Here is a 20979-nt window from a genome sequence, read left to right as displayed (position 1 = left end):
GGGAGCGGCGGGGGCCGGCGGCGGGCGGGACCCCGCCTCCGCGCCGCGGCCGTCGAGCTCACGGCATGCCGGGAAGTGTAGTTCCCGGCGCCTAAGGGCGCGGCGGGGCGGAGATGGGGGCCCGGGGCCGGTTGGATAGCAGCAGCTCCGCGGGGCGCTGGTTCCCGCGGACCCGGCCAGCGCCCCACACCGCAGCCCCCGGACGCAGCCTCCCTTCAGCCCCGACGCTCCGGCCCCGCCAGGGCCGGCCGCGCAGGAGGGGGCGGGCCTCTGCGCCGTGCGGCCAATGGGGACCAAGCCCGGAGGCCGGGGCGTGGCGGCCTCCGCTCGGCGCCCCGAGTGGCGGTTGTTTCAAGATGGCGGACGTGACGGGCCCCTCCCGCCCTGGCGCCGCGGCGTTCTGGAGCCGGGACTGTATCCTTTGCCCGCCTGGCAGGGGGCGCCGGCGCCCTGCCCGGGGCGGCGGGGGGCGAGCGGTCGCGTGGGGCTGTGAGTGCGGAGGAGAGGCTCGGGGCTGTCCCCGGGGGGCGGGGACGTGCTGTCCCCTGGCTCGGGTGCTAAGTGGCCGAGGGCTTGAGTCTGTGTCCACTGGAATCCGGGTATGGGACACAGCACAGACGGTTCCCAGCCCTCACTGGCGGTGAGCTCGGGAAAGGCAGCCTCGAGTCGTGTGGCCTAGCGGGGGGCCGCGAGGGTCACGCCGCCGCCCCTCCCAGGCTGACCCCAGTCCCGGGGAAGAGTGACTGTTGACTGGACAGGAAGCCTTTCTGTTTTGATTTAGGATTGTCCTCTTGAGAACAAGTCAGGACCTTGTCGCACTTCAGAGGTTCTTCAGTGATGGTGTATTTTCGCCTTGGGGCTTTTGAAGAGATGTGGGACTTGGTTTCTCTGGGATGTGGTCTGGTGGTACTGGTTACGGCTGTGCCTGGAAGTGTTGATTTATGTGTAGATTTTGAGTCACCGTCAGGGACTGAAGTTCCTGGATTGTTTTGGGGTGGAGAAGCTGTGAAACTTTTTAGCCCTTTGATAGTATTTCCTGTTCAGTAGCAATGATGAGATGTTTGTGTGACAGGAGTGGTTCTTTCCTTGGTTTAGGTAGACTGGTCTAGCTTGGGCTTTGATCCTGATAATATAATTCTTGCTCCTTCAAGGGGTGTCACTTGAAAGAGAGAGAGGAAGTCCGTGTTACTGGGTGCCTGCAGAGGCGTCTTTAAGTCTGTTTGCTAGGACGCTTCATTGTTTGAGGCATTGCTGTTACCTTGGGCAGAAACTAGAAAATCTCTTTGGACGTTCTACTTAGCGCCTGGTGAAACTTACAACATTGTGTTATCACTTCCCCGATTGAGTTACTAGGATTAAAGTGTCGTGTGGAGAGAGATCATTTTGCGTTCTGTGCTGCTAGTGTTTATAGTGTTATGCACTTACTAAACATGATTACCATTTGTCTCTGATAGGTTGCTGAGAAGCAAATGGCACTAAGTGCATACACTGTGGGTGAAAGCACACGAGTGCAATGTGCAAATTAAATATTTTTTCCTTTATCAAAAGAGAATATGTGCACTGAGGGCCACAGGGCTGAATTAGGAAGTCAAGAAACTGGGATGAGTCTTTTGAAACACTGCCTCTGCATTGATAGGATTTTGTGCTAGAGGAGATACTTTAAGTTATTAGCTCATAGCAACCAATGGTATTGTTCCGATACGAAATAAATGAGTGGGGGGGAACAGTCTATTGCAGTTAAGTAACAAAAAGTTTATGGACTGAACCTACACGCTTGGTCTTAGCAGCCTAATGCTCTTGCTTACTCATGAAGTTAGGCCACTCCTTATTTCATGTAGAGTCATATGTATAGCCTTATCTCTTACATTCTCTCTGACTTTCAGCATTTAATGTAAAATACTCATTTTCTCATTAGTAGTGAGGAATGGAAATTGCATGGGGAAAAAATGGTGGTAATTACATCCTATAGATGTAATTCAGATGTATAAAAGGAATTGCAAGGTTACTAGTATCGCCTTTTCCCCCAACCTGTTACCATAATGACCAATTAATATCCAGCCTCAAATATTTTCATTTTAAATTTCCATGGGGCATAAAAGCAATGCCAAATGTAAATTTGTTGCTGAATATTTGCCGAAAAGCATAATGATAGTGATTAATCTTTTGGTTTAGTCATGTGTCTTTGGATCTTGATTTCTTTTTCCTGTCACATTGATGATTTCCCAGTCCACCCTACAGCCTTTATAGCAGAAATTTTTAATAGAAAAAGACCAAAAAGCATATATCTGTCATCTGGTATTCTTTTCACACTATTGTAAAAAATATTTTCAACACTTCACCTAAGCAATTACAGAAAGAATGTGATTGAGAGATTTACTAATGCTAGATGTTTCCATCATGAGAGAACATATCATCTGTGACTAAATGTCACCTTTTTATACTGTTGTTCTTGTGTGTTATGCATCTCCTACACAGTGTGATTCATCAGTGCTGTTTTATACAAGGTGTGTATTAGTACCTGATGCGAAAACAATGTGTGTGCTATGTTGTCATTTTGTGGGTTAAATCTTCCAGCAAAATATGCTCCTTCGGTTGTAAATTGTTTTCCTCCTTTATTAAAGTTCCCAGTAATGTCAGAAGAAGTTAGTGTTTCTACAGTATCTAAATTTGATGGCTTAACTGCACTCAAGTGTATTATCATTAGCAGTATTAATAAATAGATACTAACAAATACGAACTGCAAGGGACCTGGTCAAAGCATTGCAGTAGTTATAATCTCTGCTATTGAGTTTTCAAATGAAAATAGAAAAAGACTTTATGCTGATTTAAAAATAATATACCAGTTCAGAAAGTCTCTGTGATCAATAATAATTACATATACATGCATTGCTGGTAGAACTCAGTGGGCTAGAATTGAGTGAACAGTACCAAACTTATTTCCTTCAGATCTGGAAGATCTGGGGCAGAGGTGCTTCTTCCTCTACCACTTCTGCCCTGGGTTTCTTGTCTTTTTTTTTTTTTTTTTTGAGTTGGAGTCTCACTCTGTCGCCCAGACTGGAGTGCAGTGGCCGCTTCCGGCCACCGCAGCCTCAACCTGCTGGGCTCCGGCGATCCTTCCTCCTCAGCCTTCCGAGTAGCCGGAATTACAGGCGTGTGCTACCACGCCTGGCTAATATTTTGATTTTATTGTAGAGATGAGGTTTCGCTGCCCAGGCGGGTCTCGAACCCGCGGGCTCAGGCAATTCACTCACCTCAACCTCCCAAAGGCGCGGGATTACAGGCTGAGCCACCGAGCCCGGCTCTGCCCTGGGTTTCTGATAACAGTTAGCCCTCCATTTCTGTGGATGCATCCAACCATAGGTGGAAAATATTTGAGAAAAAAGAAAAATAATAAAACAATAAGATAGTACAGATTTAAAAAGATAGTTTACTATTTACATAGCATTAACATTGTTTTAGGTATTACAGACTAAAAATGACTTAAAGTATATGGGAGGATGTGCATAGGTTATATGCAAATACTGTGCCATTTTATGTAAGGGGCTGGAGCATCTATGGATTTGGGTATTCACGAGGGATCCTGGAACCAATCCCCCTCAAATATTGAGGGATGACTGTACGCTTTAACTCTGGGGATTTGGGTAGATTGGTACCAGCATTAAAGATGCATTATAACTTGCCATACTTGTCTTATTGAAGCATTTCCAAAGAAATAAAGGTAAAACTAAGGTTGTGCCTGGAACCCACTAGTATATTATATGTATCTGGTGTATAATGTGTCTCTTTGACTTTCCCATAAAACATACATTTGCTGGGAAATTCTGTTTTTGAAGAAGGTAAATATTTGGGTTCTTAAAATAATGAGATGAAGATAGATTGCATATTATTTAGAAAGGCTAGGCTGGATGGGAAAATTTTAAATATTCTTATTTTTAAAAACCTTTGCTAAAGTCAGTTTATTTCGTTTTTTTATTTAAATAAACATTTGGCATGGATGTAGCTCAAAGTAATAGGTTTTGCCTGTATATTTTGAATGAGATAAAGAAATATAACACTGAAAGTTGTTGGAAATTGCCTCATAAAATTAAATAAATGTCAATTTTATTCTTTCACAGATACCTTACAATGAGCCAGACATTCTTTTATGTTTGAGGGTACAATATTGAACAAAATGAAACAAAAATTATCACCCCCTTGGTGCTTACATTTTAGTGAGATGAGATGAGACCATGAATAAGTAAAATATATCTTCTGTCCTGTGATTATTGTTGGTAAAAAGCAGGAAAGGAGCAGGTAGTAAGGGAGTAGATAGATTACAGGAAGAGAGAGTTTGCAATTTCAACTACCTACATGGTTAGGAGGTGAAAGACAGCATCAGAAGGTGATATGTGATATTATGAGATATGACATAAGTCCTAAGGTGGTAAGGGAGTGTGAGCTATGAAGATATTTGGGGAAAGAGCTTCCTGGGTAGAAGAAATTATAAATGCAGAAACTCTGAGGTATTAAGAACTGTGAGAAAGCCAGGGAAGAGTGAAAGGAAGAGTGGAGGGAATTTGGGCAGGGAGGTAGTGGGCTGTAGGAGTCAGATCTTGAGCAGTGTAGATGCTTTTGTAGATACTTTGCTTTTAATCTAAATTAGAAGTTACATAAATATTAAAATGATCATTCTGACCACTGAAAAATTGTCTGTTGAGGGACCATGCACAGAAATGAGAGAGAGAGCGCCCACGCGCAGTTATGAGCTTATTGTGATAATCCTGGTGAGAGGAAAGTTGACTTGGATCAGGGTGATGGTGAAAAGTGATTGGACTGTAGCTAGAACCAAAAGGAGTTTCTGAATGTGAAGTATGAGAGAAAGAGGAGTCAAGGATAACCCCATGTTTTTGACCTGGGCTGCTGAAAGTGTGGAATCGCCAGTTACTGAGCTGGGGAGTGCCACTGATATGAAGATTAGGACACCGGTTTGGGGCTTTGGACATGTTGAATTTGAGATATCTTTTATGGATCAAAATGACATTGTCAGGTTTAGGGGATAGGCTCCTGCTAAAGATTAACTCGACAGAAGTCAGCATGCTGGTGGTATTTAAAAACATGAGAAAAGAATGAGATCACCAAGGGAATGAGGAGATAGAAGAGTCTAAGGAGACTGGGAAAGAGTGGTTAGAAAAGTAGGAGGAAAATTATGAGTGTGTGGGATCTTTGATGCCAAGCAAAAATAGGCAGGTTTTTTTTCTTTTTCTTTTATCTGTTTTGCCTTGAAACCAAACAAAAAAAGGAGTTTGGTCATCTATGCCAAGTGTTATCTATAGATTATAGATAATCTATAAGGGACATTGTAAGCTTGCTAAAAGTAGTTCTGCTGGATTGATGGCATCAAAAGCTTGGTTGGGTAGGTTCAAGATTAAGAGGAGAAATTGGAGACAGTGAGTGTTACATTCGTTTTTTGTGAAGTTGTGCTATAAAGGGGAGAAGTGATGAAGTAGTTGGAGGGGTATGTAGCATCAAGAGAGATTATTCTTTTACCTGAAAAAAAATTTTTTTTTTACATGTTTGGTTGCTATTGGAAAAAGTTTAGTAGGAAAAAGGATGATTCAGGAGAAGGAGGGAGAAAGACCAGACACGAAATTGTTGGGTAAAAATAAAGAATGTTTTTTTGTTGATGTAAGGATCTCATAGGCTCTAAATAGGAGCATGAACAGTTCATCCACAGTGAAAAGAGGAACTGCAGAGTATGTGAGCCTCGGTACAGGAAGCTTAGGACTTTACAGTCTGTTTTTCTTAATGAAATAGGAAACAAAGTTACTATCTGAGAGTAAAGAAGGAGGAAGTGGTATCAGGTTTGAAAAGAAAGGAGAAAGTGAAAAATACTCTGAGCATCCAAATCAAGATGAAGCCAAGTGAGGTCCCCAGGGACGGGTCTCTTCCAGCTGTGGACAGGTTCCTGCTGAATGGCCTAGTGCAGTGTAGTATGTTTTCTGGGACTCCATTTTCATAGGTCATCCTTGGAGAATACTTTGAAAATTCATCATTACTGTATTTTCTAACTGAAGACACTGCCATATGAAGTATGTCTTGTATCATTGTCTTAGATTCTGCTCCCACCCCTGATACTTTTTTCCAGGTATACATTTCAACCAGCAAATAAACATTTATTGAGCACCTCCTGTGTGTACTAGACCCCGTGCTAGTCCCAAGGGATATCTAAAAAAAGGAATCAGATTTTGATGTTAAGGAGTCTGCATAATTTCATTTTATAAGGTATTTGAGATTGGGTGGTGGCAAATTTAGAAATTCTCACTCTTCTCCCCTATTAGTTGCCATCCATTTCCTTGGAGTAGTGGATTCCAATTTTTTTTTTTTCTGTCTACTTGCCTTATGTGTCTCCTAAAGCTTTCTAAGCTCCATCCCTGATGTTTGAAGGAATTGAAAACTTAGGGGCACTAGTTATCAGCCACAGTTGTGAAGCTGTGATGGTGCATTTGCTGCTGCAGAGAGCTGTTAGAAACTGACTGGCAGCTTACTGAGATGGTAAGCACCATCTTAGTATTCTTAAATTCTTATAGGGTTCTAGACATTTCCAATCAGTAGTCCCTGAAAAGACTCTATTACTAGTGTTGACACTGAGCTGAAGTATATTGATTTTTTAAACATGTTGTTAAATCCACTCCAACCTTTTCCAAGAAGGATATAGTTAATACTTGCTTTGTCTGTTATAGAAATCTTTGAAAACATTTTATAAAAGAAGAAGAGAAAATTGGAATTTTCTAGGTCATTTGGAAAAAAATTGCTTAGATGTTTTCTTCCTGGAAAAGGAGGCTTTAAGTCTGTAATAGGAGGTTATCAAATTATAGACTTATTTGGATTTAGATACAGTTCTGAATAAAATTTTGTCTCTAGAAAGAAAGCTTTCTTATTATATTGATTCTCTTTCTGTAGCAGTGTTATGATCTTAGCCTCTAAATTCTTCCTTTTGAAATTCAAAATAGTTATCTGTCTTAAATTTCTTCTACTTTTTAAATAGTAGGGATTCTTGGGAAATTTCATGAATGTACTACAGAAGAATAAGTATTGCCCTGATGTTTGTTTGCGTGATTGACTTGCTCTCAGTATTTGTTCTTCATAGCTAAAGCCCATCTTTAAATTATTCATTCCTCATCCATAAAATGGTCACTCCCCCAATAATGATCAAACTGGAGAACTTAACTCCTGTTTATAAAAGGAAAGAAAAAAATAAAGGAAAAGGAGCCTAATAGCAGAGTGTGTATTGTACAGGGTGACCCACTTGAGAATAAGAGTGGGTAAAAGTTTCAGGGCACAAGATCTTCCAGGATTTTTACAAAACGTAGTTATGAATATAAGAGTGTTGATTTTTGCTACATTTAATTCAATTGTTTTGCTTTCTAGTTTTGTTTTTAAAAATTAGTTATAAATTCCCAGGTCAAAAGAGATGCATTATAACAGATGTACAGAACAGAAGCAGCATTTGGATATCAGATTATCTTTTATTGTGTTTTCCTTCATGTTCTCCTGCATAGTTTCTGATGAAGAGCAATCAGTAGTATATGTTCCAGGTATGATTTTCTGTGTTAAAATTTGGGAAGCTTCCTTTGCTCCTTAAGTGTTAGGAGAAAATTAAGCTATTAGGACAACTTTGCAGGCATAACTAAATAGATGCAGAACGCTGCATCAGAAGCTAAAATGTGTTTTTCACATATTTGGCTTGACCTAATTAAGGTTTGAAATACTGTCTTATCTTTGGGAGTGGTTGGGCAAATCACTTTTAAGGAATTTGTAGGATACTTTATTTGTTAAGGGTCAAGAGATTCTTTTTTTTATTTTACAAATGATAGCTTAAATTTAGTATTTTAAAGAAAAATGTGAAAACTTCATGCAAGATATATGTATATATATGTAAGAGACTCTTTAGAGTTTACTGGTTGTAATTAGATGAGTAGTAAAACAACCATTGAAGACACCCTAATTATGTGAAAAATATCTTTGATTTCCCTTATCTATGGTCTATTGTAATTTATTGGTTTTAATGTGACTTATGAACAATCACAACACATTTAAAAAATATTTTTACTTAGCTGTGTGCGGTGGTGTGCGCATGCAGTTCCAGCTACTCTGGAGACTGAAGTGGAAGAATTGTTCAAGTCCAGCCTCGGCAACTTAGGAAAACAAGTCCTAGGAGTTCAAGTCCAGCCTCGGCAACTTAGGAAGACACTCCTGTTTATAAAAGGAGTCTTTTTAAAATAAAAGATAAAAATGACATCTTTAATGCATTTCTTTCATATGTTAAGAACTTAAAATGAAGTTTATAAAGAGAATTTCTTCCCTTAGGTCCCTTAAAGTAGAGGATACCAAGGAAGAAGTTGATGAGGGGAGGGTTTAAGAAAATAAAATATAATTTCAAAATCTTCTTTAATGGAAATCCTTAGGAATTTCTACAGAAGAAAATGTCAGATCAAGACACAAGTTGATGAGTCCAAAAGCTGATGTTAGAGTTAAGACATCCAGGGTGACTGATGCTTCAATCTCCATGGAGTCTTTAAAAGGTGCAGGAGATTCAGTAGATGAACAGGTCAGTATTTTCTTATTCTTCTCTTATTCTTCAATCTTTATAAGTACTGACCAGTAAGGGTCTTTAGTAGACCAATTAGGTGATCTACAAGCATTCTAGAGGATTCCAGGACCCTTTGATAATGCTGGGTTTTATTATAAAATATGTAGATTACTCCAGAATTTTGCTCCTAAATATCTAGACTTGCTTTAAGCCTTAGCCAAGGAAATGTATTATCTTGGTGTGTCTCAAAGACCTATATTCTGATTGTGTGGTTAGTAAATCAGATTTGCAAGAATTTTTTTAAAAATTAGGCATTCTTTTTTAATTTTGTTCCTGTGAATTTATTATTTGATAGATGGACCCTTTTACATAAGAAAGATGCTTTATTAAAAGAAAATTAGCCTGCATTATTATTATTGTTTCCTTTACTTGGAAAATGAAGATTCTTACTTTTTATAGCCCAGTCATTGATTTGTCCCTTGTCTTTACTTCTTTAACATTATCTGTGCATTTCTTTGGTGCATGTTCTATCTGACCAATGTATTTTCAGTTTACTTTTGTTACATTTTTTTTCCCCAACCAGAGTTCAAGTCAGGATTTGGGATCCATGACCTGTGGACCAAATCTTCCCACTGCCTGTTCTGTAAATAAAGTTTTTTTGGAATGTAGCTATGTTCATTCTTTCATATATCCTCTATGACTGCTTTTGTATTACAATAGCAGAGTTGCTACAGAGACTGTATGCCGACAAGCCAAAATCATTTACTATCAGACCTTTTATAGAAAAACCTTTTCAATCCCTGATTTATGTTCTGGAAGACATTTCCAATACCTATTTTGTTACTAATCATTATGATTAGTAGTCTACAGGATTTATCTCTGATTGGATCAGAAGGCCCACTCTGTGTTACTTGTATTCCCCATGTGTACCTACTTTGCCATAGAGTGTCAGTGGTTGAATTTGCAAGTTCTTGTCAAAAACCAAAAATGTTTTTTCACATAATGGTTGGGTTTTTTTAATATTAAACAATAGCCTTCTTTGGAATAAGTTCATATTTTTGTCATATTGGCTATAACTCTTGGTTGGATTATTTCAGTGGCTTCTTTAGGGATTATAGTATACATCTTTAACTTATTATAACCTGTTTTAAAGTGATATTGTCCCACTTCACCTACAGTTTAAGGGCCTTCTTTTCTTTTCTTTTCTTTTCTTTTTTTTTTTGAGACAGAGTCACTCTGTTACCCTGGCTGGAGTACAGTGGCACAATCCTAACTCACTGCAGCCTCAACCTTCTGGACTCAAGCCATCCTCCTGCCTCAACCTCCTGAGTGACTGGGACTATTGGTATTCTTTGAAGCACCAAAGTTTTTAATTTTAATTGAAACAATGAAGTTCAATTTATTGTTTTGTTTCCTGTGCTTTGGTGTCATATCTAAGCAATTATTGCCTAATCCAAGGTCATAAATATTTATGCCTATATTTTCTTCTAAGAGTGTTATAGGCTTAGTTAATACATTTAGTCTTTGTTCCATTTTGGGTTAATTTTTATGTGTGGTGTGAGGCAATAACCCAACTTTATTTTTTTGCATGTGGATACCCAGTTATCCCAGTACCATTTGTTGAAAATGTTGTCCTTTCCCCTTTGATTGATTGTCTTGACATCTTTGTTGAAAATTTGTTGATGTAAGGATATATTTCTGTACTCTCTATTCTGTTGATTTATATTTTTACTTTTGAAATTGGGAAGTATAAATCCTCCAACTTGTTCTTTTTCAAGATTGTTTTACCTATTCTGGGTCCCTTCTGTTTCAATAGGGATTACAGAATCAGAAGGCATTTTATACTTTTTGATGTTATTAGAAATGCAGTTGTTTTCTTAATTTCATTTTTGAATTGTTCACTGGTAGTGTATAGAAATACAGTTGATTTTTGTGAATTGACCTTGTATCCACAACTTCGCTGAACTCACTTATTTCTAATCTTGTAGTTTATTTGTGAGTTTTTTACCAACAACTTGAACTGATTTAGAGTCTGTAGTTCTCAATGATCTGTCATAGAAACAAATAACTGAATACCACATGATCTCACTCATACGCGGACCCTGAACATTTATCGTAATACTATAAGAAAGAGATTGGCAGTAGCCAGAAACTGCTTGTAGGAGGTGGGAGGTGGGGAACATAACATCAATAAAGGTACCTGATCTCAAACCGTGCAAAGTGGGGACCAAAGGCAGGCCCAAACTTTACCTGTATGATGACCACTTGTATACCTAATCCTGAAGTGTACCCCACATCTTTAAAATAAAAATTAAAAAAAAAATTTCTCAATATAAGAGCATGTCATCTGTAAATATATATAGTATTATACATTCCTTTTGGATGTCCTTATTCCAATTTGGATGCTTTTTCTTTTAATTGCCTTTTAAAGACATTTAAAAAATACAACAAAAGTCTTTTTAAAAATCTACCTATGTAGTTACCATTTCTGGTATTTTCATTCTTTTGTGTATATCCAGATTTCCATTTGATATTTTCCATCCATCTAAGGAACATCCTTTAACATAAGGGCAGGAATGTTGGGAAAGAATTTTTTCAGCTTTTGTATGCCGGATATGTCTTTATTTCTCCTTCATTTTTGAAAGATACTTTTACTGGTTATAGATTTCTGAGTTGATAGTTTTTTTCTTTGAGTACTTTAAAGATGTTGTTGCACTATTGCCTGGCTTACATTGTTTTTTGAGAAGTCTGCTGTCATCCTTATTTTTAGTGTGTGTGTGTGTGTGTGTGTGTGTGTGTGTGTGTAAATTCTGGCTGCTTTTAAGATTTTCTCGTTATCACAGGTTTTGAACAATTTGATTATAGTATGCCTTGGAGTAATTTTTAAGATGTCTTTTATTTGGGGCTTGTTGCACTTTTTGGGCTTATGCGTTTATAGTTTCCATGTTGGAAAAAATTTTAGCCATTGTTTCTCCAGATATTTTTGTGTTTCTCTCTCCTCTTTTTTTGTGATCTCAGCTGCACAAATATTAGGCCTCTGGAAGTTATCTCTACAGCTCTCTGATCCTCTATTCTTTTTTTTAAACAATGTTTTTTTCATTCTTTATCTTCAGATAGTTTGTATTGTTATTGCTGCGTCTTCAAGTTCATTAATCTTCTTCTGCAATTTCTAATCTGCCACTAATCTCATCTAGTGTATTTTTATATGAAACAATATGGGTTTATTTCTAGAAGTTCAGTTTGGGTCTCTTGTTTATGTCTTCCAAGTCTCTACTTAACATGCTTAGTTTTCTATGTTCTTGACCATATGGAATAAGTTATAGTAACTGTTTAACGTTCTTGACTACTAATTCTATCATCCAAATCATTTATGGGTAGGCTTCAATTGTCTAGCTCATGTCATGTGATTTGCTTTTTTGTTCCATTGTATTCATGAGATTTCTTTCTTTTCCTCTGTGGACCTTCTCTTGTCACTTGAGATTTCTTTATGTTGTATATAATTATCTTTCATTTTTTTCATTAATGTCTCATTCAGGGCTTAATTCATTAGTTTAACTTAGAATATTTAATATAAATGTTGAATAGGTACTAGAGAATCAAAAAGGCAAAAAGGGAACATTAATGTATCATGAAAGTAACAACTGCAGGAAGCAACCATGATTTTGAAAACTGTGTGAACAGGCAGAATAATTTGGAATTATTAGACCTTATATGCTTGGAGGAGGGGCCTCTTAACTGGAAACTGGACCTCTGATAATGGGGCACCAGCCTGGCTGGTACTGCTAGTCCTGAGGAGGCCAGATAAAAGCTGATTCTGCAAGGGCTGAAAACAATTGCAAACTGGAATCAGCTGTTCTAGGCAGGGTGAAGACTGCAGACAGGTGAGTCTGACAGCAACAGGAAAGAAATAGGAAGGGATATGTCCTTTTTTTCTGGTCTCTATTTTTCTGTTCTCTATCTGGTTCTTTCTATTGGTTACAAGGAGCAATGACTTTTCCAGAGTCTCAGTGAAGGTACAACTAGTAGCATAACAACCAGAACCTATAGAATTTCATTGTATAAATATGCCACAGTTTTACTCTTCTCTCGTTGATAGGCATTTGTGTTTTCTGATTTTTGCTGTTAAACACAGTGCTACTAACATTTGGCCTATGTGGAAGGGTTCACTTCTGTTCTTTAACTTTCTGTGATCCACTACTGAAATGACTTTTTGTGGGTTATCAACAACTTCTTCCATTGCCAAATCCAGTGCATCCTTCCCCCAGCCCATTTGACTTTCTCTATCATTAGCACCATTGATCCCATACTCTGCTTTAAACTTTATCTTTCGTCTTTTCTCCCACAATGTTAAAAGCTGCTGATCCTCTCTTGTCCTTTCAAATGCCAATTTAAATTAAATTAAAATCAAATATAGATTTTCTTTAATTTGTAGGTAATTTTTTGAAAAGCTCATCTACAAATATTTTTCTTAACTTTAAAGTAATATATAGTTATTAAAGAAAAATTTAATACATAGAAAAATATAAAGAATGACAAGTCTAAATATCACCGATAATACCATTTAGCTGACTTTTAAATCTTTAATCTTTTCTCTGACTTGAGAGCCAGACCCACCTTTCTACCTTCCTAACATTGACATTGCCACACAATTGTCTTGCTAGCATCTTAAACTGAGCATTTTAAAAACCAAACTTACTTTGTTTTCTTACCATCTCCTTTTCACCATTTCCATTTCCTACTCTCTTTCCCACCTTTGGCTATTACTATTTGCAAGATTCACTTTAGGGGTTTATTCTTGGCTGCTTGAAGGAATTGGACTAACTTACCTTGGTGGTTGTGCAAGTGCCAAGGATCATAGTTCCTACCTTTTACATGTCACCTTGTGATTTCCTGAGTTTCATATCTTTAAAGAGCCCTCTTAATGATGCCAAGGTACTGGGGTGAACTTTTTGTAGTACAAAAGATTAGGATAGTGTGGTATTTAAGAGCACAGATTTTTGGAACCTATGTTTGAGTCCTAACTCTGCTGTTTAACTACTATCCTGGATAAGATATGTACCCTTAATGCAGAGTAGAAATAATAACCAGCTAATAGCATTGTTGAAAAAACAAAATGGAATAGTGACAAAACACTTGGAATATTCCTGGCATGAAGTAAGCACTAGATGGAAGTGTCAGCTATTACTATTATCATTCTCTGCTTAGTACCCTTTGGAGTGAACTTTGGGATATTCTGAATGCCTAGTAACTGATGCCTCTGTAGCCAACCTCAGTATATCCTTAAGCAGCTTGGGGGCTGTGGTGTAAGAAAATTTCCTCGTATTTTCCATTAGGTATTTGTTTCTGTGCCATTCATCAAGAGAAAGCTGATTCCCTAATATTCCCTTGTATTTAAGCAGGGACATCTTCTGCTTTTAAGTTCGTTTTTGGTGTTTTTTCTGCGTAACTTTCATGAAGTCCTTGGGTGGACAGTCAGTTCCTTGGCCTGTTTTTAGTTCACGGTAGGTTTCAATTGAAATAGGTACATAGTGTTCCACCAGATAAATTTCTTAGAAATTTCACTTTTCATGCTTAATAGTTTTCTTTGACTTAAAAAATTGTTTTTAGAGAAAAAAGTGTAACCAACAGATTTTTGTCTGTTTTAGAATTCCTGCAGGGGAGAAATAAAGAGTGCATCATTAAAGGACTTATGTCTTGAAGACAAAAGACGTATTGCAAACTTGATTAAAGAACTGGCCAGGTGAGACAAAACCTTATATAAAATGCACTATTATATGAGAGACAACTCTTTTTGAAACCAGAAAATTACTAATATGTTTTGATGTCTTTATATATTTGATCTTATGGGAACAAAGAGTTTTAGGAAAAAGATTCTGTGATACACACACACTCACACGAAGGTTAAAAAAGAAAGAAACATTAGAAACAAACCACTCTCCAACTTATATTTTCTTATTTATTTAATTTTCAGAATTGTTTGATGCAAATATTTGTTGCAGTCAGAATCTGTCAAGAGGGAATATTTTGAAATTAAGCTCGACTGTTGAAGCAGGTTGTAATCAGAGGCATCGCAGTTGCCTTTGGTTTTGCCTCAGCATCTGAATAGAAAATAACATTTTGTTGTAGTCTATCACAAGAATATCTGTTGTCATCTTGCTAATTCCTAATGTTTTCAAATAAAGGATTTTGAATTCTGGCAATGATAGTTCTCAGCTGTTTGGAAGTACTGTTCCAATTTCTTTTTTTTTTTTTTAAGTTGGAATCTCACTCTGTCACCTAGGCTAGAGTGCAGTGGCATGCTCATGGCCATCTCAACCTCGACCTGCTGGGCTCAGGTGATCCTTCCATTTCACCTTCCAAGTAGCTGGAACTACAGGGCTTGCTACCATACCTGGCTTATTTTTTGATTTATTGTATAGACGAGGTCTCACCAAGTTGCCCAGGCTAGTCTCGAACCCCTGAGTTTAGGCAATCCTCTCACCTTGGCCTCCCAGAGTGCTGGGATTACAGGCTTGAGCCACCGTGCCCGGCCCCCAGTTTCTTAATGATGCGAATGAGGTACATCTACTTTGTATGTATAATTTCTTTGTCAGCACACATGTCCAGTTTTGGAGTCTTAAAATTGTACTTAATCAAGATATCTATAGAGAAATGTATTAATATGTATTATAAAAGTTCGCCAGGTGCAATAGCTCACACCTATAATCCCAGCACTTTGAGAGGCTGAGATGAGAGGATTGCTTGAGACCAGGAGTTTGAGATCAGTTTGAGTAACAAAGGGAGACCCTGTCTCTTTAAAAAAAAAAAAAAAAAGTAGGCCAGGCCCGGTGGCTCAGCCTGTAATCCCAGCACTTTAGGAGGCCAAGGAGAGTGGATTGCCTGAGTCCGCGAGTTCGAGACCAGCCTAGGCAACTTGGCAAAACCTCATCTCTACAATAAAATAAAAAATAGCCGGGTGTGGTAGTACACGTCTGTAGTTCTGGCTACTTGGAAGGCTGAGGTGGAAGGAACGCTGGAGCCCAGAAGGTCGACGCTGGGGTGGCCGTGAGTGTGCGTACCACTGTACTCCAGCCTGGGCAAAGGAATGAGACTCCGACTCAAAAAAAACAAAAAAGAAAATTAGATTAGCCAGGCATGGTGGCACCTGCCTGTAGTCAGTCCTAGCTACTCAGGAGACTGAGGCAGAAGGATCACTTGAGCCTAGGAGTTTGAGGCCACAGTGAGCCATGATCATGCCACTGTACTACAGCCTAGGTTACAGAGCGAGACCCTGTCTCTTAAAACAATAGAAAAGAAAAATAGAAAGTTAAACTTAGGGAGAGGCCACACCTAAAAGTTGGCAAAATAGTACTAGTTTTAAAGTAATGTTTGTAAAATAACATTTGTAGAAGCTTCTCAAACCCCTGGACTCAGGCAAGCCTCTTGCCTCGACCTCCCAAAGTGCTGGGATTACAGGTGTGAGCCACCATGCCTGGCTGTAGAAGCTTTTTAAAAGACTGAAGTCAAACTATTTACCTTACTCTAAATCATAGAATTAGGAGCATAAAAGATGACTTAAACAATCTAAAAATTAAAAAGTTATGTTTGGGAGGCCAGAATATAGTGTGTGAGAATTCAGAGCACATGCCTTAGTCTAACTTTGATATGCTATAGGAGATAAACAGTAATCTCTTTCATTAGGATACTTTGGCTGTTCTGATTTCTAAAGTAGAGTTTTCATAACTTCCATGTTCTTTTATTGGGAAAATATTTGTTATCCTCAGTATTTGAAGATAATTTTGTCATGAGGATATTTATCACATCAAAGGCTTTGGATATCCTTACCAAATACATTCGGTGGCATTGAAAAAGCTATTACCATTAATTTGACTATATTTATTAATGGTCCTGAGTTGTCATTATTATCTTGACTGATTCATTTTATTTTGGCGACCAAGCTTGGAGAATACCAGAGGTATTAGGGTGTGTTGTTTTGGTTTTACTAGTAACTCTACTTTCTAGTAAATGCCAGTTTTTTGGTAATTTTTTTGCAGGTCAGTGTGTTAGTACAAGGTCAGCTTACACTGCTGAAGAACCTTATTATTACTGTATTTACTATTAATATACAGGTATATAGGAATCCCATGTTCTTGATTTCTTGGAATTTGCTAAGTTTCCTTTATTGGATATTTCAGTCTACTTTTTTCTACTTCTACTTGCCAAGTTATTTCCCCCCCCCTTTTTTTTGTAAGACTTTCGTTGAAATCAGGATGTAGAGGACAAAATCTCATATACTTCAAATACTGGCAACAAAACATTTTAAGTCATTATGTTCTTTTCCCTCTGAATTTTCAACCTGGTTTCAAATAACTGTTTTCCCCTTGGCATTCAGTATACTCATTTCTCTTTTAACTTAAAAAATAAAATACTTCATTGACCATATATTTCCCTCTTGGCATTACCTTCTTTGTATTCCACAATATAAGTTTGTTCCTAGAAAGAATAGTCTATAATACTATCGTCCACTCTGATGCATTTCATTCCCTCATCAATCTTACTTACTTGCTTCTCAATTTGTTTATTTATAAACATATCAAAGTGAAATTTGCATGCAATAATATGTACCATTTTAAGTGTATATTTCAATGAATTTTGACAAATGTAATATATACAACATTTTCTATTATGATAGACAACATTTACATCACTCCAAAAGGTTACCACTAAACCATTTACAGTTAATTCTCTCTTCTGTCCCCTCATCTCAGGCAGCCATTAATGTGACTTCCATGATTATAGCTTGGTTTTATATGTTCTGGCGCACCATGTAAGTGATCATGCAGTATATGCTCTTTTACTGTCTGACTTCTTTCCCTCAGCTTACCGGTTTGTGGAAGATGTGTGAAATATACATAGATAAAAATTTACCATCACAACCACTTTTATTTATTTTTGATTTTTTGATTTTTGTTTTTTTTTTTGAGTTGGAGTCTCACTCTGTCGCCCAGACTGGAATGCAGTGGCCGCTCCCAGCCACCGCAGCCTAGACCCGCTGGGCCCCGGCGATCCTTCCGCCTCAGCCTTCTGAGTAGCCGGAATTATTTAAATGCTACAATTCAGTGGCATTGAATACATTCACAATGCTATGTAACAATCTCCACCATCCATCTCCAGAACTTTTTCATCATCACAAACTGAAGCTGTGCCCATGATATGATACCTCCTCATTCTCCTCTCTCTCTTGCCCCTGGTAACTGCTGTTCTGTTTGTCTCTGTGAATTTGGCTGTTGTAGATATCTCATATAAGTGGAATCATATTTGTCCTTTAGTATCTAGCTTATTTCACAGCATGTTTTTGAGTTGTTTTCAATTTTTTGTGTGTAAGAGTAGTTCATTTTTTATTGTGGAATAGTATTTCATTGTATGGCTATACCTTTACTTGTTTATCTATTCATCTGTGAATGAACATTTGGTTTATTCCAGTTTTTGCCTTTCATGAATGAAACTTCTATATACATTCATGTACAAGTCTTTGCATGGACATTAATTATTTTTCTTCAATAAATGTTCAGTTATATGTTGTGTATATTTCACTTTTTAAGAAACTGCCAAGCTGCTTCCCGGTGTGGTTATACCATTTCACACTCCCACTAGCAACTTATGTGAGTTCCATTGTTCTGTATTCTCATCAACTCTTGATATTGTAATTTCTTTAAATTTTAGCCACACTAATGAGAATAGTACTTTCTCCTTGCAGAACTAATATATGTTTCCCCAGTGACTAATGTGATCACTGGCCATTCTTCTTTTTTGAGGTATCACTGTTACCCAGGCTGATCTTGAACTCCTGGCCTCAAGCAATCCTCCCACTTTGGCCTGCCAAAGTGCTAGAATTATAGACATGAGCCATTGTTCTTGGCCTTTAGTCAGTATCTTTATTGGTGCAATGTATGAAATAATTTTTAAAATGTCTACATAAATATAAATAAAAGTGAATGTGAATATAAGATATAAATAAAATTTATAATTTGCATAATAGATTTTGAAAAATTGATTCATTTAAACAGGTTGAAACAGTAGTGACAAGCACAGGATATTATTATTATTATTATTATTATTATTTTTTTTTTTTTTTGAGTTGGCGTCTCACTCGGTCGCCCAGACTGGAGTGCAGTGGCCACTCCCGGCCACCACAGCCTCGCCTGCTGGGCTCTGGTGATCCTTTCGCCTCAGCCTTCCTAGTAGCTGGAATTACAGGCATGAGCTGCCACGCCCGGCTGATTTTTTGATTTATTGTAGAGATGAGGTCTCGCTGCCCAGACGGGTCGCAAACTCACGGGCTCAGGCAATCCACTCACCTCAGCCTCCCAAAGGCGTGGTATTACAGGTTGAGCCACCGAGCCCGGCAGCACAGGATGTTATATGCCTCAAGATGAAAACAGATTAGAAACTTATGTTAAACACTTACTGATTAAGCCCAGTAGATTAAAAAAGAAAAAGATCCCTGGTTCATAGTTAAATTTGACCTGAATGTGAACCTACAATACTGTGTTATTTGGTAGGTAAAAATGCCTGGCATGAGTTTTCAATAATCCATGGATGCCTCCTTAATAATATATACATGCTCAGGGAACATTTTCACTTGTGCTAACTACACTTGTAAAAGAATAGGATACAAATGTGAATCACAAGGTGTAAGCCAATGGGGAACAAATACCACAAAGATAAATTGGGGATATCACAAATTAGCTTATGGAAGAAGGTGCTGAGGGGTGAGTTGATAGATGGGTTTCACGCAAATGAAGAGGTTTCCCTGAGGTGTCCAGCATTGATTTACATCTGCAGAAGGATAAGTGGAATATTGATTGATCTTTCGAGGAGGTATTAGGTAGAGAGAATTCTTTTTGTTCAAGATTGCTGAATTAACTGACCTCAGAAAGTCTTTTACAGTAGAATTAATGAATTGTTTGCATAGATGGGAAAAGCAGTGTCATTTATAGGGACTTGATAAATGAATGGCTTTGCAAAATATTGTAGTGTGTGATGAAAGATGGTGACAGTTCTTCGTATTTGCATTTGTTTTTTGTTACTGAGACTTTTTATGGTGGGGAGAGGTACCATACACTACCCAATGCACAGACTATACTATAAACTTAGTCTTTAAAGGAACAAGTTTTAAAGTTTTAAAATAATGCTGGCCACAATTGCAATTTTTGATGTATATGAACCATGTTCTAAGAAGCTTTAAAAAAAATAATCCACCACTATTTCATGTCCAATACCCGTACTGTCAAATAATGCATGGTTCCCTGGTGAATACTTGTGCACTAACTCATTTGAGGACATGGTTCTTTTTTAGACTCAGATACTTTGATTTTTCCCAGAGGACAGTTTGCTATTTCTACTTGACATTTCTCAGAAGAAAAATAGAAAGTGTAGCACCATTAGTTTCTCATTGTAAAATGAATAGATCATTATTATTTTATATTTATTCAGATCTTTTATTTTTTTAAACCTGATCATAATTTTTTTTCATATTGAAATGTATATTGCAGTGCAATAGGAAAGTTAGACCTTAGTTTTTTAGTGGCTTAGGTTTTTTTTGTGTTGTTCCCATTATGGAAATTTTTTTTTTTTTGTGGCAGGAGTAGAATACAGTAGCTGTAACAATGGATTATATAGAAAATTTCAAGGAAAGATAAGGAAAGTTGAATCTGTTTTAGGTAGAAAGGTGTTCTTTGAACTTTAGTAGAGATCGACACTGTAGATAGTATGCCAGCAGCTGTTTTCAGATGGTCTGTTTTGAGCTTACACTTCAGAGAACATCTTTTGATTAGCTAGTGTACACTCAACAATCCTTCTCCTGGTTCTGATCAGACCCTACTTCCTAAAAGAAGTTAGTTTTTCTGTAGCAGTTATTTTTCTCTTCTGCATGACATCTAGAAACAGGCACAATGCCATGTTAATGTGGATGCTTTCTTCTGACCTTGCTAGATCCACTCAGAGTTATGCATGGGTCAAATTTTGGTTATGAAAAGTTGAAAGGCCACCACTCTAGGTACATGTGATATGCAAGTATAGGCTATAGCCATTCTCAGGCAGTTTTCATGATTGTAAATGCTGGTTATTCTCTAATCGTTTATTTTTATATATTTATTATAATGAATTCTGATTTCTTAGACCTGAAATAAGCAGGGTAAGAATCTCTGGGCTAAAAGAGATTTAAGAAATGTGGATTTAAAAAATGTGGTACATATACACGATGGAATACTATGCAGCTATAAAAAAGAACAAAATCATGAATTTCGCAGCAACCTGGATGGAACTAGAGTCTATAATACTGAGTGATCTTTCACAGCAACAAAGATCTGAGTATCACATGTTCTCACTCATAAGTGGACCTTGAACATCCATCGTAATACTATAAGAAA

General features: G+C 37.7%; 1 protein-coding gene across 1 annotated transcript in view; it reads left to right on the top strand.

Annotated features, from left to right (window-relative positions):
• The first annotated feature begins 338 nt into the window (after nucleotides 1-338).
• KIAA1328 (KIAA1328 ortholog) overlaps nucleotides 339-20979 on the top strand; it is a 195104-nt gene continuing 174463 nt past the window's right edge. The window contains exons 1-4 of the mRNA XM_008055517.2: nucleotides 339-414; nucleotides 7539-7574; nucleotides 8445-8587; nucleotides 14215-14309. Of these exons, the coding sequence (XP_008053708.1) occupies nucleotides 357-414; nucleotides 7539-7574; nucleotides 8445-8587; nucleotides 14215-14309 (332 nt within the window). The 5' untranslated portion in view covers nucleotides 339-356. The remainder of the gene's footprint in view (nucleotides 415-7538; nucleotides 7575-8444; nucleotides 8588-14214; nucleotides 14310-20979) is intronic.

This window comes from Carlito syrichta, unplaced genomic scaffold, assembly GCF_000164805.1.
Source record: "Carlito syrichta isolate Samal-C Ts95f unplaced genomic scaffold, Tarsius_syrichta-2.0.1 Scaffold301868, whole genome shotgun sequence".
NCBI classification, from domain to species: domain Eukaryota; kingdom Metazoa; phylum Chordata; class Mammalia; order Primates; family Tarsiidae; genus Carlito; species Carlito syrichta.
This window is presented reverse-complemented; position numbering and strand designations above follow the sequence as displayed.